The 27,763-nt window shown below is 39.9% G+C and overlaps 1 protein-coding gene across 1 annotated transcript in view; it reads left to right on the top strand.

The window, feature by feature from the left end:
- The first annotated feature begins 568 nt into the window (after positions 1-568).
- The window catches only part of Atg1 (serine/threonine-protein kinase unc-51-like protein Atg1), a 104,903-nt gene continuing 77,708 nt past the window's right edge, over positions 569-27,763 (top strand). Inside the window, exon 1 of the mRNA XM_089240266.1 lies at positions 569-1,007. Within this exon, the coding sequence (XP_089096392.1) occupies positions 918-1,007 (90 nt within the window). The 5' untranslated portion in view covers positions 569-917. The remainder of the gene's footprint in view (positions 1,008-27,763) is intronic.

The following is a 27,763-nucleotide window of genomic DNA, read 5'->3' as shown; positions in this document are numbered from 1 at the left end:
CCGACTTCTGAAAGGCCCCGAAAAAAACCCAAACTTTACCCTTTTCTTTTAATTTAAGGGGCCCAATATTTTATTTTTGCGTCCGGGGCCTCAACTGAATTTAATTCGTCACGGGTCCATCAGCGGACCCATCAGTGGGCTCCAATTTTGAAGCTGGGGGCGGCACCGTATCTCCACCTATGTGGGGCCCCGACAACTGAAGGGCCCCGTAAAAACCCACACTTTACATTTTTTTCTAATTAAAGGGGCCCAATATTTTCATTCTGCGCCCGGGGCCTCAACCGAATTTAATTCGCCACGGGTGGGTCCTGAAAGCAATAATTTTTGACAGAACCTTTGACATTATTTTTATCTCGGTCCCGTATTTCCCTCGTCTCACTTTCTCGGAGGGAAAAAAATATGGTCAGTCCACCACAAACTTTCATAAAAAAACAAAAGACAATCGCGATACTGCGTCTCAAATAACTTCCCATAGGTGTCGCTCCACGACCTATGTTTTTATATAATTTTTTAATTTTCTTCTCCTACTCCCGTCGTCTGATCACGGACATGCGCGTAGCAGCTTGTATTTAGATAAGAAGAAACGGGGGGAAAGAGAACGGGAATGGCTCAGCTGTAATCCCTACGCTAGTCACTTTAAAAGAGAAATACGCTCGTCGCACAATGAAACTGACATCAGTGGCGTAATGCATGTTGTGTACATACGATAATATTAAAGCAAAATATATATATATGGCGTTGTGCGATAACTCTATGTGATCGTCCAGGGATGGATTACGACGACAGAGTGGAGATCGTATTGTTATTATTATCATCACACCACTGAGATGTGTAGACTGAAATTTAGGTGTAAAGAAAATTACCACCATCACTGTTACTACTGTATATCCTAGTCCTATTGTTTTTGTTTTTTGGAAATGGAGAGTGTCGGAGATTATGAATATTACACGAAGGATCTAATTGGACACGGAGCATTTGCCGTTGTTTTCAAAGGTCGCCACAAAAAGGTGAGACGAAATTTGCTATTCCAACTATATTCTAATTATAGTCATTACATTGTTGTCGTTTTTTTTTCGAGTGGGTTGATGATTATTCCCTCCCGCCCCTCATATACTCCCCGAATGTAATGCTGTGCGATGTGTGATCTAAATAATACATTCGGAACTTGTTCTTTTTTAATATTCTAGAAGTATTGATTAAATCGGGAATATCAATTTCAATGCAGGTATTGCATCGCTCGCATCATCATCATCGATCTGTTTATGTGTGTGTGACCTGGTTGGAGACTCCGACATGGTCAAATTTTGTGTTCGAGATGGATATTTGTGACCCGATATTTATTTCTATAATCGGGAAGAAGGCCCCCCCCCCATGTACTACTTGGAGGGTTTTTTTTCGGAATGTGAGCAGAGGGGACGCAAAGCCTCTGGGGCCATCGAGCCAGATGCGGCCCCAACCAAGTGTTTCTATCCGGCCCCCCGTGGCAGCTGCTACTAAATCAGTATGAATCTATATAATATCGTAGACATTGCTGTTTTAACATATGGGACCCGGGGGGGGGGGGATGCGGGATAATTCAATTGCAGAAGGGAGTCTTGTGAAAAGTTCTGGTTAAAATATGTGAGAGTAATGCATGTAAATTGGAAGTTATTTCTAGCCAGGTAAAGACCTCAGCATACCCCCCCCCCCCAATTGCACTTTGACTTTAACTTGATTAATTTGATTCTTCTTTTTACATAATTTTTAATTTCTTTTCACTATATGTAATCTTTGACGTATCAATAAATAATGGTTTTGCCGGAGATGCCCTGGACCTACCCCCTTCTGGGGAGGGCGAAGAGCTTATGTTGCTTCTTGCGACAGAGCCTGGGTGTCTTGCGGTTTCTCTAATATCCCCCCCCCCCCCCCATATCCTGCAACAGGGTTCTTAGGCTGGGATCTTTGGTGGATCCGTCCCCCCGGCCAGACTTTTCACAGTCCCTATGTATAGTAAATGGTGTGAAAAAACAAATATATATATAATAATTGCCCTTTCCCTTGTAAGTAGGGCTGCAACCAAGGAAGGGGGAGCAGGGGAGTCGAGTACCCTGAGCGTAGTGCCCAAGTGGCGTGGTAGTAAGATATTCGTCTACCACTGGGTGAAGGTTGCCGTCAAGTCCTAGATTCAATCCCGGGAAGAATGCAGGATATTTTTCTTAACAAGCTTGAGGTGACCACCAATGGATGGCGCCTTTATTTCTAACCCAACTCGTTTAAGGCAGCAAATTGGATATACCATTATGGCCGGAGTTGGTGTGTGGTGAAGTAGTGCCCTGAATGCAGGGGTGGGGGAAGGTAAAAAATTTCACTGTTTAACCTCTCCTTCAACATTACAAAGGAGAGGGGTCGTCAAAATGCATGCTTGCCTTGGCTGACCAAGCATCTAGTTGTGGGAGCCCCGCTTGGGAGGATGATGGGTTTCATGAAAATCAATTTGCCCAGGAGCCGATGATGCTCTTAAGATGGCCCGGCATGGGTGACAATAGGGGGGGGGAGCTCAACATCAAGGGGGGGGGTTACTGATCTAATGTATATGTGTATACATGAATTGACATCATTATCATCATTCCCCCCCCCCCCAGCAATCATCGTGCCCCCCCAGACTTTCACATCTATCTCCACCTATGTGGCCCAGATGATAGGTACATCTGTTTTTGGCTCATAGACAGAAAATATTGTACACCCTCTTCCAATAAGGATTCGATAACCCTGGGTGGGTTTGTGTTAAATTTGCTAACCATTTGGATAATGTTTGAACACTTGTGATGTAGTATATAAAGTGGAATGTGTGAAAGGTTCCATATTGGAGATAGCAGCAATCTGTTTTGGGCCAATCTGGATGATTTTGTATTGACGTCACAGCTTTCTGAAGTGCTATTGGCGGCATTTTCCCTCTCGGACCAAAATTTGACCAACTTTTCCGGAATTGACAATTTTTTTTATGTTTTTTACACTTTCACGCACACATTTACTGACTAACAAAATTTCTTTCTTCATATGCCCTTCTTGGACCCGTCCTTAATCTCACTATCAGCCCTTTGGGCTGGTCATGAGGGTTAAAATCTTATGCTGGTCTGGTTCCATATTGGAACCTTCTGTTAACGGACACTTTTTCTAATTATATCAGTGGACTTCATGTATTTAGGTTGTACAGAAAGGATTGACACAAATGCAGTCATAGGGTGGAAAATGGTTTATTCACAAAAACTGAATTAGAAAAACTCCCCATTCAATTCCATGCACTTCTGCCATTTGGCTGGGAGTTTTCGAATGGCTGTGGGGTGAACTACACTGTAGGTGTTTTGTTGTGCCATCTATGGCCAACAGCCTGCATTTCCCCTGGTCAAATGTGACCTCACACAAACTGCTGTGAATAATCGACTGCAGTGTTCCTTGAGCAAGTCCTGTTTTGTTGTGCAGCTCATCAAATGCTATGCTCTTGTTTGTGCAAACTTGGATAAAATTTGTTAATTGTGACAGTACCCAATTGTCCGGGAAAAATATGTTGTAAAAATTTTGTACTTTTTTTCCTTTTTCTTTTTCGACACAAAATAAAGTGTTCCAGACTGCCACGACTCTATAGCAGTGTTTCTCAACCTTTTTCAGCCCATGAACACACCCTTTGGATAATATTTTCTTCTCATGGGGGGGGGGGGGGAGGGAGGGCCCTTTTTAATCCTCATTCTGGAGCAATGAATGAATGAACGTTAAGGCTTTGCCACTGGACTTATCCCATTGCCAAGATCTTTTCCAGCCCAGCTTCACATAGCATGGACATTTGCTACTGTATGCAATGTTGAAGGTTGTCTTGTAGGTGGTATTGGTACTCACATCTTTGGCTGCACTTTCCTGTCCACTGTTGAACTTGGCCAACTATCTGAACACAGTTTGCCTTAATGGTGCTTTGTCTCTGCACACCTATATGATATGACAATGGATATCACCTCCTGCAACCACCTGTTCGCAGAAAAAACCATAATGTCCATCACTGGCCATAATCTCCTTCCAGCTTTGCTGTCTATGCTTGTGATGATGGCGAGGGAAAGAATCACCCTCTTTAATTGGTCACCAGCTGGTAGCACCACTTGTACATTCCCCATACTTGGTCCCCCGTAGGTCTATTTTTGCAGTGTTTTGTTCTCATGTGGAGTTTGATTGACGCAAGTCCTCTCATGTCATAAACAATCTGTGTAAGACCCAAGTTTTTCACTACCTATCAACGGACAGACAATCTTTGGTCCCGAGGGTGTCCATTCATTAAGAGGTTACAATGATCAAAAAGTTCCCCCCCCCCCCCCACCCTTATTACTAAAGAAAGTTAGATCGTGTGTGAATAACATACTTATTTTCGGAGAGACTTTTTCCAAATGGAAGACCTAAGCACATTTGTGCCTCAAAGTTGGAAAAACTGCATAAAACTGTGATTCAGTCATTCACCACTGTGTCATCAATGGCAGTGACAATATTTGGTTTTATAGAAAGACATAAGCAGTGAAACTATCCATACTGGCTTGCTCCTCCGAGCAATAGTAATCTCTGTACATTGATCACATTTTGTTTGAGCAAAAAACACATCCTATTGGATTAACATTAAGGTCAACCTCTGAACAAGGATGTCTGAATAACAGACACTCTTGGACATGAAAATGAAAGAAATTATGCATAGCATAAGGAAAAACTGCTCTCATGATTTGCTATGAGAGAGATTTTCTTCCACGAACTCTGCAAAAATGGAAAATGGTAATGGACTCTATAGCAGTGTTTCTCAACCTTTTTCAGCCCATGGACACACCCTTTGGATAATATTTTCTTCTCATGGGGGGGCCCTTTTTAATCCTCTTTCTGGAGCAATGAATGAATGAACGTTAAAGATTTGCCACTGGACTTATCCCATTGCTGAGATCTTTTCCAGCCCAGCTTCGTGGCAGTCTGGAACACTTTATTTTGTGTCGAAAAAGAAAAAGGAAAAAAAGTACAAAATTTTTACAACATATTTTTCCCGGACAATTGGGTACTGTCACAATTAACAAATTTTATGGTGATTACAGACAAGATGGGGTTGGGAGTTGGAAAAAAGTTTCTGGGTTCCATTAAGATGGATGAATGTACACATATTAGGATGGATGTATATTTTAAAAGCAATGGGGCGGACCCATGCCATCTCATCTTTTATCTTACACTTGCCATATTATATACACAGGGTAAGAAAAAAAATGAGAATCTTATTGTGTGTGTGTGTGTGTGTGAAATATAAAATATTGATTGGAGTGAGTCATCTCACTTAACACCTTATTGGTGAGAAAATGGGTTTGATAACTTGTAGACTAGAAGCCAGCCTCATTCAGAAGCATACTTATATCTTTGTACTTATTGAATCAATTTTTAAAAGTAAATATATATAATGAACAAATAGCAACATCAGTCTCCACATCCCTGGGTTGGAGTTTCATCTTTGTAGCGTTTCTATGCCGAGCCGTTTCAACATCACTGGGCTCCCAGGTCAAATGATGTTCTGGAACTGGAAGTAAAAGCTTAGGCCTACATATTTGTGCATTTATTCTTGAAAACCATAGAAGTATAGATTTATCTTAGTACCAGACCTCATCATGTTGGCCCAAGGTGTTCTTAACAGCATCATAGAAAAATTATTTTTCTGGCGCTCCCCTACTTGGCTAAAATTAACTGCCAACACAGTGAGTATGTAAATACTCATGCTCAAATTGTAACTAGATCTTATTATCTCGATGCACTCCGGGCAGGACCAGTTTCTCATTAGACGAATCAAGCATGTGCCAAAACCTGCAAATTTTCAGGTCCCCGAAATTAGCTACTTTATGTATTATAGGCACTGGCCTTTATTCTACCAACACCTGCCTCAAAGAACACAAAATGTAAGGGGTCCCCCAATAAATTCACACTTGTTCATTGCCTGACTCATGAGAAACACACCCTGCCTGCCAAGATCCCATTAGTTAAGAGGGCGCTGAGTAGGCATTCTGTTGATATGAGGTCCCATGAACAATGCCTGGATTGGTACATGCATTAAGATGACCCTGGTTCTTTTTTTTTTTTTTAATTTCACAAATGCAAACGTAATACACAAATTCAGACGTGTTACACGAATACAAACATGTGTTACATAAATACAAGTATTTAGTACACAAATCTAGAAATGTGTTACACAAATACAAATATATAATACACAAAAAAAAAAAAAAAATGGATGTACACATATTACAAACAAACACTTTGTAACCCCAAGGGACTGAAAAGTCCTTCCAGCAGGCCTAAAGGAATAAGCTATAGAATATTTTTTCTTTCTCTTGCAACAGCATTATTATATCTATTAGATATGTGTTCAAAAATGTATTTTCCCTTATCTATATATATCTGAATAATGTTCACAATTAAGTTGTTTTTCGTGAAGCTCAATATAATGCAACCATCGTACACCACTTCTTTTATTTATTATTATACTCTTTCGCTCTTTCAATACTTTCATCTAAATCAGTGATTCCCAACGTGGGCGTTAACGCCTCCTTGGGGGTGCTGGAATGTTCCAGAGGGGCGGTAGAAGCTACGGATATAACATAGGATCCTATGGGTTAGATTGCGTTGGGGGGCGCTGGGAGAAAAAAAATTCTGAAGAAGGGGGCGATGAGACAAAAAAGGTTGGGAAACTATGATCTAAATGGTTTCATAATCTATGCGTCTGACGAAGTCAAAAATCTCATGATTTATGTTTTTATTATTATTAAATTGATTTTCAGTGTGAAAAATGTTCAATACCTTAGGGGCAATGAAGGAAAAGCTCTTTTTATATAATGTTTTATTTGGTTTCGGTACTTGATAAACTCGATTATATCTAGATATTATATTATATCTAGATATATCGATTATTATATTTTTATGGGCATCTTTTTATCAGCCACCTCGTTGGGCATTTTGCCTGTTGTGGCGTTGTATTTGTATTTGTAGTTCTATTTTGATTTTTCGTTAAGTAATTTTACCAATTTTTTTCTAAGGGCAGGTTTTGCTAAAAAGTGGTCACACTCTTTTCCCTGCCATATTTTTTTTCACTTGAAAGGATAATTTTTTCGCATCTACATTTTTTCCACAGCTCTCTGTGGCCCTCTTGAGTACCTGTTATGGCTTCCACTTTACTTAATTTTCTGCTGTGCCCCCCCCCCCCCCAGAATATCCCAGGACCACAAGGGACCATATAGCTCCTGGTTGAGAACCACTGGCTATCTATAAGTTCTTCCCTACATTCGTGGGTTTTCAAAATAAAGGTTCACATATCCCAGAGTTCCAAGCTAACAGGTGTGTGAAACACATTTCAGAAAAGAACAAAGAAATTCAGGCTAGAATAAAGCGAGTGGCTATACCATACCCCAGGAAATCACTCAAAATTGTGTGTTTTACAGACTTCAACTTCAAAGCTTTTCCCCTCCATATGAATTGTCAGTTCACTAGACGAATTAAGATCTCCATCCCATAAAATTTTATTAAAAAGGTTAATCTTTGTCCTCTTCTTTTAGTTTTTTATGCATTAGCCTAAACCATTCATAAAAATGTATAGAATGGGCACTCACTGAATCTACTTTCATGTCAGCACATTGTCATTCAAAGTCTCAATATGTGTGTTGTGTCCAACAATGACATAGACCTATGTACATTGTTGGAGTATGCAACCAGCTCCAGTCATTTTGTTTTTGCGGGCAACCGAGTGATGCATTGGTAAAATGCTGTTCCTTAAATAGAGGTGTCCCTTTTCGGGAATGTAATTTAAATAGAGGTTTAACTTTGATAAGTGATAACTTTGATATTGAAAATACAACCTTCACAAATCTCTGAAGATTTCTATTTTAAAAAAATTATAATAATAGGCCTAATGGTTGTGTTGTTATTAGCAGCTGACAATGTCACAATAAATTATTGAAATCTAATATTGCATGAAACGTGTTTGTTCATATTCTGTGCAATTGTCAAGCTTCACCTCCACAGCAAGTTTGAAATGTTGTATGGAAGTTGTCCAAGTTTGATACAGATTAGGCTAAACATTTCAAAAAATTAGAACGTTCCAAATATTTACGAGTGCAGTTCATAAAAAATACTCAACTTAGGAAGCTCAAATTCACATTATTGCTATAATTTACATTTCCATTTTGTAAGAGGTTCTTTTTTTAGCTATCAGTGGCAAAAAATGCATAAAGTAGGTTGAATATTTCTAATTTCTTGCTTGATGTAACAAAGAATGTTGTTCTTTGCTTCAAAATATTAGAACATCTGAATTGAAATGGATTATTACATGAATATTTTTATGCAAATGAACATCTTGATTGAATAAGTGTATTATGTCTTTCCCGGTTCTGTATGTAAACCTATTCTAATTTAATCTTCATATTATTGGTAGAATCATTCTGCTCTGTATGTGTATTTGCCACCAACGTAAATTTTTACAAACTAAATTTTAGCAAATTCCTTAGACGGATTGTACCTGATACCTTATGCACAATAGAAGTGGATCATGTATGTCTATGTTTGTATATGTAGTGCAGGGCTTGATCAATCTACAAAATATTTAGGGGCCAGCCCAATTTCTTAAGAGCCAAACATGGTAGCCTATTTGGCTCAAAAAAAAGAAAGTTTTAAATAATATTTTCTTTTACTTTCCCCATGTTAAAAGACATTGCTTAATGAAATCAGAAAATTTTGTGTCTCCCTTAGACTGCAATTTAGAAAATTTAGTCCAATTTAGCTACTGCATTTAAAAAATTTAGTCCAATTTAGCTACCACATTTAGAAAATTTGTGATGCCAAACCAGTTTTCTAGTTGCCATGGTGACCTGGCGCTTGTCCAGGGCTTATGTAGTGTTATTAATTTCTGTGTCTTTGTATGTCTTGCTAATTTGTTAATAAATTTCCATTTCAAAACGGGACATTTCTGTAATGCAAAATTGCGTGTACATTTGCTTGGACAGTATGAGAATACATGTACTGATATTGTAAGAATGTGTTGCACTTTGACCATGGATTTTATGTATCAGGACATTGAATTGGACTGTCTCCAGCACGGATCTGGATTGGACCTCGAACATGGCTCCCTATAGTTGTTGCCAAAAGCTGATAACAGCTGATCAATTTTTTTTAGCATAACACCACAATCTCTTGGTAGGATCAGCATTTGATGCAATCATCAGATATCACCGATACCACCAAGGCATCCATGAAGTTTGATGGGCATGGCAGAATCCTTGATCCAATCTAAGTTTTCCATCTTCAAACAAGGTTTTCAGTACTATGAAAAGTGACATGTCAAGTGACATTACTGACAAATTTTACAATAATAAAGGGGAAAAAAGTAAATGTGATGCATCAAGTACCCCCAGAAAACTTCTCCGTGGGGGGGGGGGGGTCCCCAGACTGGAGCCCTGTTGGACTACGAAAAATTTTCACTTCTATTCATTTTACCAACAAATAAATATTCGAGGACCCCCAATTAAAGACCCGGGACAAAATTCGCAAAATTTTAGCGGAGCCCAGACCGGATTTATCTCGGGCGTCCACTGTTGCAAATTTTACAGTGTAAAACAACAAAAAAAACAATGCGATTCATCCAGGGCCCCAAAATGAAACCTGTCAACTTCCACATGGGGTCCCCGTCCTGGAAGCTTGTCGGACATCCCCTCTGTGAGGGCCACGAAAAATTTTCACTTATATTCGTTTTAACAGCGAATAAAATTCAGGGCCCCCAACCAATTACCCGGGACCTAATACGCAGATTTTTAGTGTGGGTTCCCAAACTGGATTTATCTCGGGCTGCCGCTGTTACAAATTTTACAATGTTAAACAAAACTAAAATCATTGAGATTCATCCAAGCCCTGTTGGATAAATCCACAGTTGACAATAAATCTGTCAACTTTTTCATGGGGGCTAGACCTGGAGACTTGTCGGACATTCCCCTGTGAGGGCCACGAAAATTTTTTATTTGTATTCATTTTAACAAGGGTCATTCAAATATTACGTCAGCATCGGGGGGGGGGGGGGTGTTTGAAGGTTGCTTACGTCATCAACCACCCTTTTTGAAGATATGAAATATTCTAAGCTGCTGACAGGGGGGGGGGGGTCAGTATTTTGCTTACGGGGGGGGAAGGGGGGTCAAAAATGGCTAAAAATCTCCTTACGTAATACTTGAATGGTCCCCAATGAATAAAATTTAAGGCCGCCCAATCAAGGAGCCGTGCCTCAATTCGCAGATTCTTATGGGGCCCCAGACTGGATATATCTTGGGCTTCCGCTATTGCAAATTTTTCAATGTTAAAGCAGGAAGAAAAAAATGAGATCCGTCAAAGGCCCCCTGGAAATAAAACTTTTTAACTTCCTCATGAAGGTACATGGGCAATGCCACGCCCTGGGTACCCCGACTCTGTTACGAGCACTGGTGATTTATGTATATCATACATATCTCTCGGCATGGTCCCCACAAGGGCAGGGCTGACAGGGGCCAGAACTATTCTTACCACTTTTTGATTTTTCACACTATAATAACCACATAGGGTCCCGTGGAAAAGCTGGTTTGGATGCCTGCCAACTATCCCAGTCTAGGGCCCTGCTGCAGGATGTGAGGGGTACGCTTCTCGGTACGTACACATAATTTGGTCCCGATGGGTCAAACGGTTCCCGATATATTCGAGAGTTAAATGAAAACTTTACCCAAAATCGTTACCGATTTCCGTTGTATAGAAACAGGCCCTTTTCGAGTTTGCGATTTTATGTTATAGAATATAGATTTTCTTCAGATTTTCTTTTGCCCCCTTTCATCAATTCAATAGGAATCTTGTTTAAGTACATTTTTCAGTAGCGAACTTGGCTTCTCTAGTTCATGCTCACTTCCACCTTTTATTGCACTAGGATTCTATTTTCAGTTTCGTATTATCCCTATTCTAGAAATTCAGCCTGACGTAACCTCTTTCACAGAAAGAGAAATACACCACACAATAAAATATCAGTAAATTTTCAAGTTATGGGAAAAATTTCAACTGATGTAATTTTTGAAAATTTGTTTGATGTACTTAGGTTAACACAGATATTCGGCCGAATACCTACGCATTATTCAATGGTACAAGATTAGTAGAATGAGAGAAAGGCGGTGAAATTTATATGTAACCCTCAATAAATCCGCCTCTGCTCAGACAGTATGGGACTAGATCAGTGAGTGACCTACAGAGTTTTCAAGCACGTGAGTGACTTAGAGCATGATCAAGCATGTGAATCACCAAACGAGTGACCTACAAAGCGAGGGATCTGGTCAGTGAGTAACCTAGGGCATGTGCAGGAATGTGAGTGACCAAAACAGTGTGCAAGCATGTGAATGACTAAAAGAGTGACTTTAGCGACACGGGTGTACTTACAGGAGAGGCAATGCGGGTTATAGCACAGAGTAGCGTATTCGAGGAAAGAGTAGTCAAGAAAATTAGACTAGAATTGGAGAAGGGCGGCAGAATTCTTGTAACCCACAGGAAGCAAAACCATTAATATGGTTCTGTTTGTATGTTCTTTCGCCAGGTTTGCCTCTTTCAGTGGCTTAATATGTATTTAATATGTATTTTGTTTGGATACATCCTTCAATTGAACTTAAGTTATTCGTGCGCACTTCTACTTTAAGCCAGGTTTTCCTAGGAGTGGAATTTCAGCGCCGAGTGCAGCGTGAAAACGCTGATTGGTCAAAAAACCTGAGGTACCAATCAGCGTTTTTACGCTGCACGCACCGTAGAAAAATCTGCTCCAGGGAAACCCGGCTGTATTGCGATAGGATTCTATTTTCAGTTTAGTGTTTCCTCTTTATCTAGGAATTTACCCTGACATAATCTCTTTGATGGGGGAAGGGGGAAATATACGAAATACCAAATAAAATATAATCAGTAAATTTTTAATTTAGAAGAAAAATTCCCATTAATATATTTTTTAGAATTAGTTTGATGTACACAGATATTTGGCTGAATACCTAAACAATATTCGGCAAAAGGGCTGAATAGGCCGAATATTCGTCCCATCTTTAAAAATATATTGACCCATAACATTTCTTTGTTATAAATAAGAAAAACAAGTATATCAGAACCTTTTATGGAGATCCATATGAACTCATATTTTGGATGTGGATTCATATGGATAAATATCCTTACTAGAGCTGTGAAAGGGCTAAATAATTAGCTTTTAAGCTAGTGAGGGCTAAAATTTGCTTTCTTTATTAATACAATTTTACATGAAGACAACGGCGTTAGTGCACAAATTATTTGTACTATTTCTTGATTATTGATCTTGCTTACTCTCTCTCAGCTCATGTCTTTGAATATAATCATGTATGAAATTACTTTAATTGTTCTGGATTTTAGAGTTACTCCATACCATACACGGTATGTTGTTTTTAAGAGAAAGTATATCTTATACATTTGATTTTATTAATTATGAATATGCAGAGCCGGATCTTGAATCCTGCAAACTACGTAGCCGCAGAAGGCGCCAACTGAAGGGGAGGGGTGATTTTTTTATCACCAAAATATTATTCCCTTACACTTGAAAAATGTCCAGAACCGGCCCTGTGAATAAGTTTTAGTTTTCCGTGTATTCAACACATACAGTGTAATGAATATTTCTGGTGATGCCACATTAGGTTTTTTGAGTGAAATTTAAGAACAGATGTGTTAACCTTTTCAGCGGCATTTACATGATATCTCACTCACCATTATATTTTGTATTTGCAATTACGCGATATCTCGCTCTTTAAAACCCTGTTATTTCGACAATGAAGAGCCTAAAGAGCTTCGTGAGACCCCTGTCTCTTGGAGCTTCTCATTCCCTCCAACCTGTTTGAAATACAGTACTGTATGTATTTTCCCCCCATCCTTGGGGTAGTATAAGAATATGCATGCAGTATAAATAATAGAATAGGGAAGGGACCTGCACAAAATCGGAAAAAAGCAAGTGGCATTATACTGAGGGTTTGGTTATTTCAACTGTGCTAGTGTTATGTGGATCAGTGAAATTTATAAAACCGCGGGAAGTGTTAAATGTATATAGTTACTAGTTTTTTTTTTAGTTTTAAACATATCGATTGAACATCTTGTTAACTGTTCAATCATGTGTCTGTGTACGTAGGATTTTTATGTCTTCGTAATTCCGCATTCATTAGGATGTGTGACATTGGCACCCAATTATACATTGTGTAATGGGGAAGAAGAAGAGTTGCTATTTCCCTCAGAGTTGTGAAGCAAGCTTTTTTTATTAAATAAGCTTTCACACTTTCGATAAATGACTACTGATAAAGAGTTAAAAGGACGATAAAGTGACTTTCTCTAAAGCCAGTATTGCACTATAAAAGTTTCATAAAAGCTCATTTATAAAACTTGAAAAATTCAACCAATAAGGTTATTAGTTACATTCGAGCATATGCAACCTATGCTCTTGGTTGCATTTTTCAAGTTTTATAAATGACTTTTTTGAAACTTTTACACTGTAATCCCGGCCTAAGAGAGTTTTTCCCTTCTCCACCAGCTTCCTTTTTTTTCTCAGTTTTTGGAGCCACATGCATGTGCTATTGTACTGTATAAAATCAGGGTGGACAAGAATGCGTGTCAGTATGCACTTTGTACAATTTCCACCACACGATGCAAAAGAATGGTTTCCGGCTTTTTTCCTGTAATCTGGAGTATTACCGCTACACGTTGGGCCTTATGCCATTGGGTGGAGTAACGTCTCATGAATTGGATTTTTGCTTCGAGAGGAGGAGGGAGATAAGGAAGTTGTGTGGTGTGTGTACTTTTAGCCTACCAACCCTTTATACTACTGTCATATATCTTCAGAAGATGAACAGTCGTTGTTTTCCGAATCTATGAGAGAGATATATATAAAAAAAAACTCAGATGTTGTAAAACATGAAGGAATGGTACATTAGTTATCTATCAAAAATTGATGGATGACGATGGCTCGCCACTCGAGTGTAACTTGGACCCTCTCTCGATGAGAAATGTTACGAAATCCGCTGGGAAAATATTTTTTATCCGTTCTTTCATTTATTTAAGATTGTGATCTGGCCCCACCCGAAATTTGCATGGAACCTCCACACCATCCATCATCAGAAATTTTTCGACACTTAGGAGGCAGTTTTCAAAACTCTAAGTGCATTGTCAAATCAAGAAACTAAAAGTTGAATGCAAGTAAGTGCTTAAGATAGTTTTTCCCTTCTTTTCTCGATTGGAATTCTGGTAGAGATTAGAATCATTGTGAACATTCCGAAAGCCGTTAATTTAAAAACCACTGTTGTTGAATGGTTTTTTTTTACATACTTTATTTCCAATTTTTTTTCAAGTATCGGTAGATTACTCGTTTGTGTCGTATTTTGCCATTTTCTTAGTTTGGTGAATATTGATCGTCCAATACAGTACTCATGGCAATCCATTTGTGTATTTCCACATAATTTTCGTTAGAGAGAATTAACTATCTGATTTTGCATTTCAACTTTGTAACCTAGTACTGTAGTACTGTATGTATTTTAAAACATCCTCGATAACAACGACACTATTTCGCGGTCTCTTCATTGATGTCGTTATAACTGAGTTCGAAGGTAAGTTATGCAGATTTGGCACAGACTAATGAAAAACCGATCTCATTTTGTTTGTTTGCGTAACGGAGTTATCTATGAAAAAATAATGTCACGTTTTTTCTTTTTGTAACGTTGTAACATAAGTGGAAATCTATCATAATTCTTTTTCTCATCATCAGTAATCAGTTTATGGTGCGTATCATTCGCCCTCACAACGCAGTTTTTTGTTCATCCCCTCTCTTCATTTTTGTCAGCATGTTGTTTTACGTATTTTGCTGTGATTCCTTATCCGGGATCGGTTTTTTTTCCGGGTCAGGCATTGAGTGAATCAGCCGAGGCTTCTCTGTCACCTGATCACGTTAGGAAAGCCTGGTGAAGCCCTGTTTCTAAATTTGGTACTTGTTTATCTGAAAGTCTGAATTCGTCACGATTAGATTCGTGTCTGTGTGAATGTTTTCTGGGACATGCATTTGTTTGTTTATTCTAAATTGTGTCTTTTTTTTTTTGCGTTTGAAAATTGTTAGGATAATAAACTCTAGACTGAGGTGCGAAGGTTAGGCGTTTTCTTTCCTCTTCCGCATTTGTGGATCCAAAGGGCTTGCTTTTTTTTTGTAAATATGCTTCTTTCAAAGATTATGGAACCTTGAAATATTTTTTTTTCTCTCTTCCCGAAACCACGTTACAGTAAAATATTTCCAAAATCTTCTCTATTTTCTTACCGTTATTTAATTTTTCTCCCCGATCTTTCGATTACACTATGTAAGCAATTCGTGACCTCGGAGAAATTCGAAGGCCTTTGCTCTCACACATGCGTTGCAGTTACGGTTTTCTGAGATTCCATCAAAAGATCTCATCAGCACGTGTGTATACAGTAATAGTATATTTAGCACGGCTTAGTTACAGATGCTCCACATGACACATCACGTGATTTCTTTTTTCCCAAGTAGCCTCATAGTAGAAGTGTTTGAGCTGTGGGAAACTTGGCAATTATGCGAAATTAGATTTATGAAAGTAAATAGTAAAAGTAATGTCAGCCTTCACAGTAATGACACGGCCATGTTACTACAATTTTTTTTATACTTAATAAAATAAGTATTAAAAAATCATCTCTGACGTATGAATTCACTTTTTGGTATTGAGTAGTTTTGTAGTTACGATAACTCCAAACGTTGATACTGAATGAGGTGCGGCCTTATGTTGTCTGCTACGGTATGTATAAAAAAATTGTCTCACGTAATATAAACCAAGTATGCAAATTGAGTCGGGTCCGAATTCAATTGATAGCGTCCTCTGGATCAAGACTGTGCGGGTATATACGCCTACGACTGAAATTCAATTACCTATGTGTACAGATTGATGCTATCGCAAAAAAAAAAAAAAAACCCCAACAAGAATTACCGGCTGGTTTTAGTCTTTTTGCCCCTATAAATGTGTGCACATATATAAAAAAATAAAATAAAATTGGTATATAATGGTTATATACATGACTGGTAATGGAATTTGAACGAGTGTTGGAAACGTTTTTTCCTCCGGGTCTTTTTCACTTCGAGAAGCACGTTTAGTTTGAAACGTGCACCCAATCATCGCGGAAAGTGGTTTCACACCCACCACTGTCACGTTTAGTCGTGCCTGGGTGTGTGTTAGCGCGTGTGCGAGTGTGTATGGTAATGCAAATTCTTATGGGAAGAAAAGTTGTTTTCCCGTAGGAGAAATATAGATGTAAGGATTCGTTTAAATATGCTCATCTCAGAATCATATCATGGAGGTTCTTCAATGAGGGTAAAAAGCTTAAAGAAGAGTATCATCTGGATTAGGCCATCTCTCTGTAGTTCCTATCAACTACGATAAGCAGCGCTGACAAGCGTGTTTGTTCACGCTCGTGGGATTCTGTGTTGTTTGTCCTATGCGGTTGGGCTGTGGGAGTATTAAAAAATTGAAAATGTGTACACGTCATTATCTCCAAGCCACGCAATTCGAGCTTTGACACTATTGAATTATAATATTTTTTTCTCCTGATGTTGTGGCGTTGTGACTCGCTCATAATATTTCGTCAACCAGTGTGTGTCTTTTTTTCAACGTGGCACACTGCCAAGAAAAATTTGTTCTTTCGGAAAACAACAGGAGATTAAAAAAATACAGAATGAGGTGAACGTATTCTCTTCTACCGCAAAAACAACCAACGAGGTGTAGAGACAGCTGGTCATGCGCGATGTATGTTATTTTCCCCTTCCCACCGTTGTGCCGTTAAAATACCAAAATATCGTTCGGATATTGCGTCATGCTTGTTTGTATGTCTTTGCCTTTTATCTTTCCTTTTTTTTTTTTTAATTCCTTCCAACGTATTCGAATGTTATGTGTATGGTGGATCATGCGGTCCTTTGCTTCAGAGGGTGTGATGACGAAGTAGAGCCATGAAAACATGCCTTTCAATGACGCATGTTTATAGAAAATCGTCCTTGAACTTGCTGTTCGTAGTATAGGAATGTTTAGTGGGTTTTTCTGTTTCACACACTGAACCATCCACTTATTTGGAAATATATCATGCCAAGTATTTGGACATATATACTGCCGTTCTTAATGCATTTGTTTTGATCTCTGTACGACCACCAGTGTTTCCCAACCTTTTTGATATCACGGATACCCTGTAATGAAGGTCAATGTACCGCGGACCCCTGTAAGCGAAGTTCAATTTCGAGCCATCCCTTTCCTTCTATAAAATTCAAAATGTATTTTAGATAATTCTCGTGTCATTAAAAACATGAAAACAATAAGTTACAATTTCACTGCATTAAATGTGTCATTCGTGCAATGGTGGTAAATGAAAATGATCCCGCGGACCCTTTAATGACGGGCCTTCATGGGTCCACGTATCACAGGTTGAAAAACACCCTTCTTGTTTTGTTCTTTGGATGCCAAGATTTGAATCTCGGCTGATCATACGGAGGAATTGATGGTGTATGAGCTGGAGATTCATCACACATGCGCACAATGTTAAGTTTAATACTGAAAATACTTATGAAATAGAAGTGTTGCGGTTGGTAAAGGAAAAAAGTGTATCGATGCTCTCGGTTAAAATTTCAGAATTGTCTTCTCATTAGCTCCCTTATGCATGATCTTTCCCAGAGTTTCTCTAAATTTCTGTTCTACCGCCTTCAATTTTTTTTTTTCTCGTCGCATAATAATATTTTCCCTATAAGATCCTTTATTATACCCATTACTTTTAACGCCCCCGGACCATCCTATTACCCCCGGGGAGGGGATATTGCCCACTTTGGGAGACACTCATCTTAACCAGATGTTTTTGAAGAGCACTAGAAGATATACTGGAGCATCTCGGATTTAAGTAACCAGAATGCCGCCGAGTTTTCGACTCGGTTCTTCAAATCGTTCGTTTGCTGGAAGTTTCCATCTATTTTCTGGATTAAGTAAGCTCGAGGGTTTTAAAAATGTTTGTATCAGCCGTTATCTCGTATTATCTCTCCATTCTCGAGTTGTACTATACTGTATATTCAATTGAAGTCAGTGGAGCCCATTTGGATTGAAAATATCTTCATCGAGGCCAAAACGCTAAAAAAAATAATCGCAGCCTCATTCTGATAGTTGTTCTCCACCAGACATCCTCTATATTTCTGACCTTCATGCGTAAAATGTTTTTTCTTCTATTCACCTGATTTGGTAAGGTGAACCGAAAAAGATTCGGGAAAATCCTGTGAGTGTATGTATCATTGAGAAAAGGCGTGGGTTGACACTTCATATAATATGGCATTTCCTTTCCTACTACTGTTGTTCAGTTAACTTTCACTATTTTTACGCGTCGGTGCGCCTTCCCACTCGTTGGAAGACAATGGCAGGAAAAAAAGTGAAAACAAGTGTGGGAGATGGATATGTCTTACTGAATAAGAACTATAGTTTTTTTTTTCTTGGTTATAATGTCGTCAGCAAAAAATTGTCCGAGGATTTTTGAAGAATACAGTAATAGTAAAAATAAGGTGAATAATCTGACCTTGAAAAAAAGAAGTACCATTGAAACTTGGTTCTTTGTTCTTCTGCCTAGCAACACGCTAGCTTACTAAGGTATTGTTTTTCTAAAAATATACGCGTGTATATCCTGTATATGAGTGGTGAATCCGAATCGGCTTACGGTGGAGAAAGGAAAAAAAATTCTCTTTCCGATGGAAAAGGCCTGGAAGAGTACTGTTATTATATACAGTTTACGTTTTTTTTAAGAGCATGTTGCCAAGAGCATTCCTATGAGTAGGGGAGACTGGTTGGTGCAACGGGTAGGTTGGCAATCAGCTTCTGGTTTCCGTCAAGAACCTCTGATCGGTGCTAGTGTCGACTCAAGTGATATTGCCACCACTGTCAGCAATTATGATCTTCATGTCTGAGTTAGGTCCTACTGTCCATGAACGGTCCCGCTCAGCGCACACAAAATCTAAGGAAAGATTGAGATTCGTTGCCTTTGTAGTCTAAGGCAGTGGTGCGCAAACTGTGGGAATCAATGAACTAGCGCGGTCGCGAGGGATTCTCCAAAATAAAAATTTCCAAATGAGCGATTCATTTTTATTTAACAATATGTCAAAACTAAAGAATGCCTTTATTCAACTGAGCTAATTACCATGTGTCATACCATGTAATTTTAACAAATTCTACTTGTATAATAATCAATATAACCGGCTCCGTCATGCTAGAATCACGAATGTGCAGTCCTTGCAGAAAAAACGAAAAAAAAAACGGGGGAAATGACGTTTGAATGTTCACTGTACCATGTTAGTTATTTTCCTAAAATGTTTTGTAACGAATTGAAACACGTGTGTTGCATTCGCGTTTCAGGCGCAACTTAGATAGCAAAACAAGATATCCAATTATCTGATAAAAAAAGGAAAATTTGTACATTCGTGCTTCTGGCATGCGGTGGACGATATCAAGTTAGTACTTTTACAGGATGATTTGGAGAGAATCACCCGATTTAAAATTGTGTATTTCTTAAAAATTAAAAAAACAATATATATATTTATAGAATGATAAGTAACATGTGAATATACGAAAAGAAATGTGTCTACGTTTTATGACAAATTTTTTTTAATGGTCAATTTCAAGTGTAGAATCATTTTGAAATCGGATGATTTTTTCTTAATCACTCTGTATACAAAAATCAAGGACCATACACCTCGCTACACTTCTATCTCGCATAAGCGACACTAAGTACATCAAAAAACAAAGTCAATATTTGTATGATATTGAAAAAAAATTGAATATCTTTGGAAGTCAATATCGCGCGAAAATCGAAACAAGCGTTCCAAAAAAAGCTTTTGGGACAGCACATTTATTGGTAAAAAAATTGGGATGTCCCAGAAAACCGGGACGTATGGTAATTACATGTACGGGGTCGCCGATAAGTTTTTTTGGTCAAAAAGGGGGGGGGGGTCGTGCTTCAAAAGTCACTGGTCTAAGGCACTCACGCGGCAAGTGGGAGGACGTGGGTTCGATTACCCGCAAGGGCAGTTGAATTTTCTCCCTTTTCCTAAATTCATCTTCGCATCAGCGTTGTTGAAAATCTTCGTATGTCTACTGAAGAGTGAACTCGAACTCTCCGCATCTGAAGATAAATGGGAACAGGATGAAATTTCGTTTGCTGAAAAAAGCTATTAATAGCACAACGGGCGAAAACATCAGGAAAATGGCAGCAAACCTTCAAGAAAAGAAGGCGATAGTCACTATCGAAGAAAAAAATGATTCCGCTACACGTTCTGTGGAAGAACCGCAACACGGTAATTATGCCTTTGATGCTGCCAAGGAAATATGGACGACACTTACTGACCTCCGTACGGACAGGAATGGAAAAGATCGACCACGAATACCGCAGAATGAACAAAAAACCCTGCAAGACCAATTAGTTTCTTTCATAGATGCCACTGGAGATCTCTGGTCCACGATCGTTAAGTCGGTAGAGAATGGTAATGGCAAGATTCGTAACCGTGTGCCATTGGGTGTGCAGAAGAAGTTACAGAAACTTTTGTCTGCTCTTGTGAGCGAAATCGCCAAAGATGATTACAAAACAAGGAGTTATACCAGCCTTCCGCAGAAAACCAATGAGGACGTCACAGCAGAGATAGTGCAAGTGAGTGACGGTGCCAGCGACTTTTCAGCTACCACTACGGTTAATTGTGAGGACAAAGCTTCGTCACTAACCACACAGACAGAAACACCAAAGCATCTTACACCGACGACTCGTAATAAGCAAATAGCACTGAATCCAATAGTGCTCTTGGGTAAGAGAGTGATATTAGACTTGAATACCATATGTCAAGATGATCACTCTTCCTCCCGAAAGACGAATGATGTACCGTATATAACAGATGACTCCAGGCCGCGAAAAGAAACACCTGTCGTCCTGAGGAAAGACGACAGTCATGCAAAGAAAATACGGGACAGCAGTACTGAGAAATGCGACGAGGATCCGCCAGTGCGGAATGACAATGTAACAGCTGAGCCATGGCCAGTACTACCTGGGACATCAAAAAATAACACATATTTTCATTGCTCCCTACAGAGAGACGGAAATGTGAGAACAGCTTGTACAACTGCTGAGGTCACTGGTATGGGCATCGATGATTATTCTCAGAGCACCTCTCCAAAGCAGCGAGCAGAAACTGTTCTTCCCCAATCACACGAACCTCTGGAAACTACGGCTCACGAACGGGAACAGTGGGACTCAAGTTCAAGCAATAAACAAACAAACTTCTGGTTCCCTGGACTGCATGATCAATACATTATCGTGGACGAATGGCGCCGCAAGCAAGCAACACCTAGTGACAAAGTAATGTATAGCGAGGAGGAACAACAGAACCCAAGTCCTTGCAGTGAACAAAGTAAAACTTGGTTCCCTAGTCATGGTGATGAATATTCTATCGTAGAAGAATGGCGCCGCAAACAAGTAACATTTAACGACAAAGTAGTGTACAACGACAAATCATTCACTAGGTTGAATGATACTCTCACCAGTAGTAGAAGGTCATTATCCACCAAACTTCGAAATGAGAGTCACCATGCTAATAGGACTATGGCAAAAACAAAGCCATCAAAGAATCATCGATACCGTTATTATAATTTTTGTGGGTCTACCAATGTAATGCCGGATCGTAGGTCGGTGCAGACTGGATTCAGCCGCATTCAGAGAGAGGCGCACTGGCGGTGCCAAGAAAACCAGTGGCGTCATTCCAACCCATATATTTCCACTGAATATGGGCAGACGGGATGCAAGGCACGGCGGTGTATCAACTGTTGGATGATGAACATGGCACATCAGACGGCAATGGACATCAATCATAAGGTAATGGGCCTAAAATGCTCCTCACACCTGTTAGTGTGTGGCCGGCGTGGCCTAGTGGCCGGGAGTCGGAGTTGCTAAATGTGAAAAACAGTGTCTCTCACAAGACTTATAATACCAAGTGAAACACTTTTGATGCTTCTAATGGACATCAATATCATTCAAATAAATCTTGATCGAGCCAAGGCGGCCAGCTACTTACTCGAAGTAACAGCAAATGGTCAAAATATCGATATTATGATGATACAAGAACCATGGGTTTGGCGCACGGAGCATGGCTATGAGCTAAAGGGTCTTCCGACAAGCTGGCCGCGGTGGTTATCGCAAAACGGTAAGGCTGCAATTGTCATTAGGAATACCTGTATCCACGGGGCTTCTTTGGAAACCAAGGAAAATTCAGTGGCAATTCAATTACATGTGGATGGAGAAGAACTTGTCCTAATAAGTTCTTACTCGTCCCCTTACAAGAACTTATACGAGGTCATACAAGAAATGGAGGAAATGATCACGAAGAACTCAAAACATAGAATCATTATATCTTCTGATTGGAACGGCCATAATAGTCTATGGGGTTATGATGATAATAATGAAAGAGGTCAAATGATACTAGATCTCATTCTGGCGAAAGATTTAATTTTGTTGAACGCCGATAATAAGACACCCACATATGGCCACACAGGAAGCTATGGATGGCCCGACTTAACCCTGACCAACTCTCCAGTGCTGGCACAAAATATAGAGTGGTACGTAGGGGAGGAGACGACACAGAGTAGTCATTCTTATATCCATATGTCCATAAAAACGACTACCATGACTACGACAAGAAGAAGCTATCGCACCACACAAAGAAGGCTCCAAAACTTTACAGGATATCTTAAAAATTGCATTCCAGACCAAATAGCTAATATTAAGAGGTGTTATACTTCACAAGACCTGGAGAAAGCGACGAAATCCTTGTTCCAAGTACTGACGACGGCGAGTGACCGGACACTTCTTGCAGCCGAGACCAATGACAGAGTCAATGACAAAAAGAATCAGTCGAAGTGGTGGAACAGAGAGTTAGAAATCGAAAGGAAACATTCAAGAGCCTTGAAGAGGCGTTTCCAGAAGGCATCAGAAGAGGACAAACCCAGGTTGCGGGCGATGTTTTGTAAACACCGGGCGATGTATACAAAAATGGTACGTAAAACTAAGATTGCGTCTTGGAGAAAGTCATGTGAAGATGCAACGGTGGTTTACGGCACCAACTATCGAGCAACAATGAAAAGTAAATCTTTTCCCCAAGTCATGATGGGGAAGACAGGTAACGAGACAATCCTAGAAGCGGCCACCCGACAACTTCAAACAATATATCCAGATGTCCCAGTCTCTTCAACCCAATCCACACAAGATTCTCATAAGGTAGCAGCACATCCTGACTCTCCTAGATATCGTGATAGACCAATTTCCAAATCAGAGATAAGAAGGATTATAGACAATTTAGACAATAACAAGGCGCCTGGATTGGATAGAGTGAATAATCGAATGACCAAGGCAATCAACAGATCCTTTCCAGATCTACTACACACCTTATTCAACAAGTGCTACTCGATCGAATGTTTCCCAAGTCATTTTAAAATCGGAAAGCTCCTCTTATTTCTTAAAAGAGGCCGTAACCCCAATGACTTGAGGTCATATAGGCCAATATCTTTACTCTCCTCTGTTGGTAAAATATTGGAGCGAATTATAGTTCAGCGCATCATGTATTACACGGAAAGGGTTGACTGGTGGCACATTCATCAGTATGGGTTCCGACAAGGCAAATCAGCTGAGATGGCTTTGGAAGATATGATGGTAGAAATTAAGTCTCAGCGAGACAAAGGAAACGATGTAGCCGTCATATCTTTAGACATTGAAAGTGCCTTTGATAACATAAGGTACGAATCTATCCTTCGCCGAATCGTGGAAATGCCTGTCCCTCCACAGCTGAAGGCAATTTTGTGTGACATTCTTCACGATCGACAAGCTGCGATTGTGACTGACGCGGGATCGACTACTAAATATCTGCAAAAGGGAGCACCACAAGGGTCGTGCTCGGGTCCTCTTTTATGGAATCTAGTTCTCGACGAGCTGTTGAAAATGGAGTGGCCAGCCAATATCCGTGTCCAGGCCTTTGCCGATGATATACTTGTTATTGCGTCTCACCAGACGATCAAAGGAACTGCAGAGCTAGCGGAAAAGGCGCTCCAATCCATCACAAATTGGTTATTATCCCATAGCCTTTGCCTGTCGGCGAGCAAAACGAGATTTCTCTGGATCTCAAAGAAGCGCCCCCCATCGATTTGGATGATGGGAAAGACAATAAAAAGAACTACGGTATTGCAGTATCTAGGAGTTTCCATTAGCCAAGATCTCAAATGGGAGTCCCATATCCAGAAAATGAAGGATAAAGTTGCTGCTACCCTGCAGAAGATGCGACTTATGGCCGGAGCAAAGTGGGGCATTAATCAAGAAATGCGCAGAATCCTCTATTTGACGGTGGCAGAGCGAACTATGGCTTACGGTGCGTCAATCTGGTGTGCATCGCCTCAGGTACAGCTTTCAAACAGACTGAACTCAATTCAGAGAGGATACCTGTTGTACACCTCAGGAGCTTATAGTACAACCCCGACAAATGCTCTCCAGACTATCTTGGGCCTCCCTCCGTTGAGCCTTAAAATGGAGTTTCTAGCTAAGTCGGCTCGCCTACTCCAGCTCCGCAAGACAGTCTCAACGACGGAAAATACATTGGATCCTCAGGCATATGAACGAAAAATAAAGGGTTGGTCATCCCACCCGTCAGTCGGGCTGCGGAACAGCCAAATACGTTTTGACGAACCAGAAAACGAAGGTGAGCTGCTTCAGTCATCCACACTTATATACTACACGGATGGATCAAAGTCGGAAAAAGGGACTGGAGCAGCATACGTTAAGACTAAAGGTAAACAAGTAATAGCCCGATGGTCGGTCAAGCTAAAGGATGATAACTCAGTGTTTCAGGCTGAGCTTTTCGCCATCTACAACGCAGTCTTAGATGCTTCTTTACATCGAAAAGCTGCCCTAATTAGATCTGACAGTCGCTCTAGCATACTGGCGGTCTCTAATCCTCAGTCTAGTCATGAAATGGCTAGGACAATAAGACAGCTTCTCTGCAATCACACCAGAATAAGCCTCTCTTGGGTAAAAGCACATATAGGCCAATGGGGAAATGAATTGGCGGATACCACGGCGAAGGAAGCTACCGAATGCGAAATCATTACAGGTGATCTGCTGCTTCCCGCATCACACGCCAAAGCAATCCTATGGAAGGATCTAATGAATAAATGGCAACAGAGGTGGGATGACAACACAGAGCCCGGTCGATCAACTCATAGGATCCTGCGACATGTAATGCCTCGGAACCATAAATGGTCACGTGAGATGATTATGTTCGTAACGGGCCATGGTCCATTTCCGGCTAACCTTCATAGGTTCAAATCAATCCCCAGTGATAAATGCTCATGTTTGGCCATAGGCACGCCTCTTCACTACGCAACTCTATGCCCCAAGACAACGGCTTTCCACTTCAGAGAGCCAGCTGAACATCTGCGAATACCTTGGCTTGAGTGCATCCTGAAGCGGGAAGATTCGAAAAGTAAAATACGTAAACTGGTCCGCTTTCTAGAGCAGCACCCTGAGGATATCAGAACTACAGTCCCGGAGCCAGAACCAGATAGAGAGCCACCTATGCCAGTTAGGAGATCCACTAGACTACGACGTCAACTACACCCAGACAGCGATCTCGTACATCTGTTTAGAGAAGAGGAAGAAGAAGAGGAGCCTGAGTAGTCGAGAATAGTTTGATCCACGCTGGCTTATCGAAAAGCTGGATACAGGCAGCAATTACTGACGAATGTCTTTTGACCAAATCAAACCACACGGTGCAGCGATTAGATCAACGCAGCAGTAGATTGACAGCTTTCATTGATGTGATAGTTACTGATCCAATGGAAATCCCTGAAGAGAAGCAGATCAAATTTTATCAAGAACTATTCCCGATTATGACGATTATTATGAGATTTATAACCTGTGATTTACAATTGTGATTTATTTACATGAATCCCCATTTTTCGATTACAAATTTTATACTTGTTTACTGGCGAGGTGCGTAATGACACCTGCCCATGTATGTAATATATCTTTCTCAAGATCAATAAATGGTTAGGTTTCCCCGGAGGCACCCGAGTCCCCAGGGACAATGTGCTTATATCACTGAGTGTGACAGAGCCTGGGTGTCTCTCGGTTCCTATCACTATCATTACTGAAGAGTGACAACATCCTTGAATATAAACCTTTTGTCGCTTTTCCCCGTTTCTGGTTTGTGAATGGATGTGCTAACTTTTTGACTTGTACGCCACATTTGATACAGGATAAGTTTTCCAGGCTGTATAAAATATCAAATAACTTTTCCGAAGACCAAATATGAATGAATAACACTGATGAAATCAGTCAATACTTGTTTTAACTGGTGCAGAGGTCACTTATTATAATGTTCATAGATCTCCTAATATTATTTCGTGTACGTACGGAATTAAGTTAAATTTCACGTCCATGTCGTATTTTGAAATTGTGAAATATATTTCTATAATTTTTTTTTTGCGGGCTGGATGAGGTTCTCGAATCGGTCAGATTTGTTCGGGAGTCCGACTTTATACACCCGTGCTTTGTTTAAATACTATAATTGAAGTCACAATCGCTATTTCCTTCCTACTATTCTGAAAAGTCTGAAACCAATTAACCCCACTGATACGGGGGTGTCTATTCTTTGCATGTTCCAGTAATAGATTTATCAAAATGATTTTGATGCATCAGTACGTTATAGTTGCAAAGCATGTGTGCTATGATGTAAAATATAGTAGATCGGCTGTGTGTGTGTGTGTGTGCATTAAACTTATGCATTTCAAAACGTTTCCCGTATCCAAAAAAAAAAAAAAAGGAAATGGAAGAAATGCCCACCTGGGCACAATAAAAATGATAATGTAATTTTTCATAAATAATTCATTGTGTTTCGCTTTCTACACGCCCTAGTAGGGTTGAAATCGTGCTGTCAGAATGTGCCTGAATATATGCCTTCTTTTCCCATTTCTCATCCAAAGCAATTGTGCAATTGTAATGATTTGGAAAATGGGTCAATTGAATGGAAAAAAAATTAATGTAAAATCCCTAGGTGTAACATAAACATCCTCCGTGGGGCGGAAAGCAGTTGAAATTGTATAGTATTTCGTGAAAGTGTGATTTTTCTGAGATGACGACGGTAAAAAAAATGAAACTCTGTCAAGGCCGCCTGGTGTCATCCGGGTGATTCTGCAGGCCATGTTTAGTATGCATCACACTATTAAACGTGGGGGAGGGGGGGGGGTTATACTATTCAAGTTGTATCGAAGTGAAATGATGTATACAGTATTAAGGCGTTGATTAAGGATTTTACTAATCCTTTTCGTAAAAATGTCATGCTTTTCGTAGGTATACATGTAGACCAAGTTTGTCCCGAGAAGTGAAACGCGAACGTGTTTTGAGACGAAGTTTTGATAGGTTTAACGATTTAATAAGTGACCTTCGTAAGTCGTCGACTTTGTACTTAAATGCCTGACACTAACGTAAACGACGAAACGTTGTCCTGTGCAGCAGTATTTTCGCAAAATGTGACGAAATAGTTCAACTGTGATATGAAATTGGGGCGGTGGCTTTTTAGTTGAGGCTCTCTCTCATAGTCACCGTTGTGAGGTCGGCCGTC

This window comes from Pholcus phalangioides, unplaced genomic scaffold (assembly GCF_987345545.1).
Source record: "Pholcus phalangioides strain wild (caught in Gottingen) unplaced genomic scaffold, Ppha-v1.0 ptg000012l_1, whole genome shotgun sequence".
In the NCBI taxonomy this organism is placed as follows: domain Eukaryota; kingdom Metazoa; phylum Arthropoda; class Arachnida; order Araneae; family Pholcidae; genus Pholcus; species Pholcus phalangioides.
Note: the sequence above shows the minus strand (reverse complement) of the source record. Positions and strands in the feature narration are given on the sequence as shown.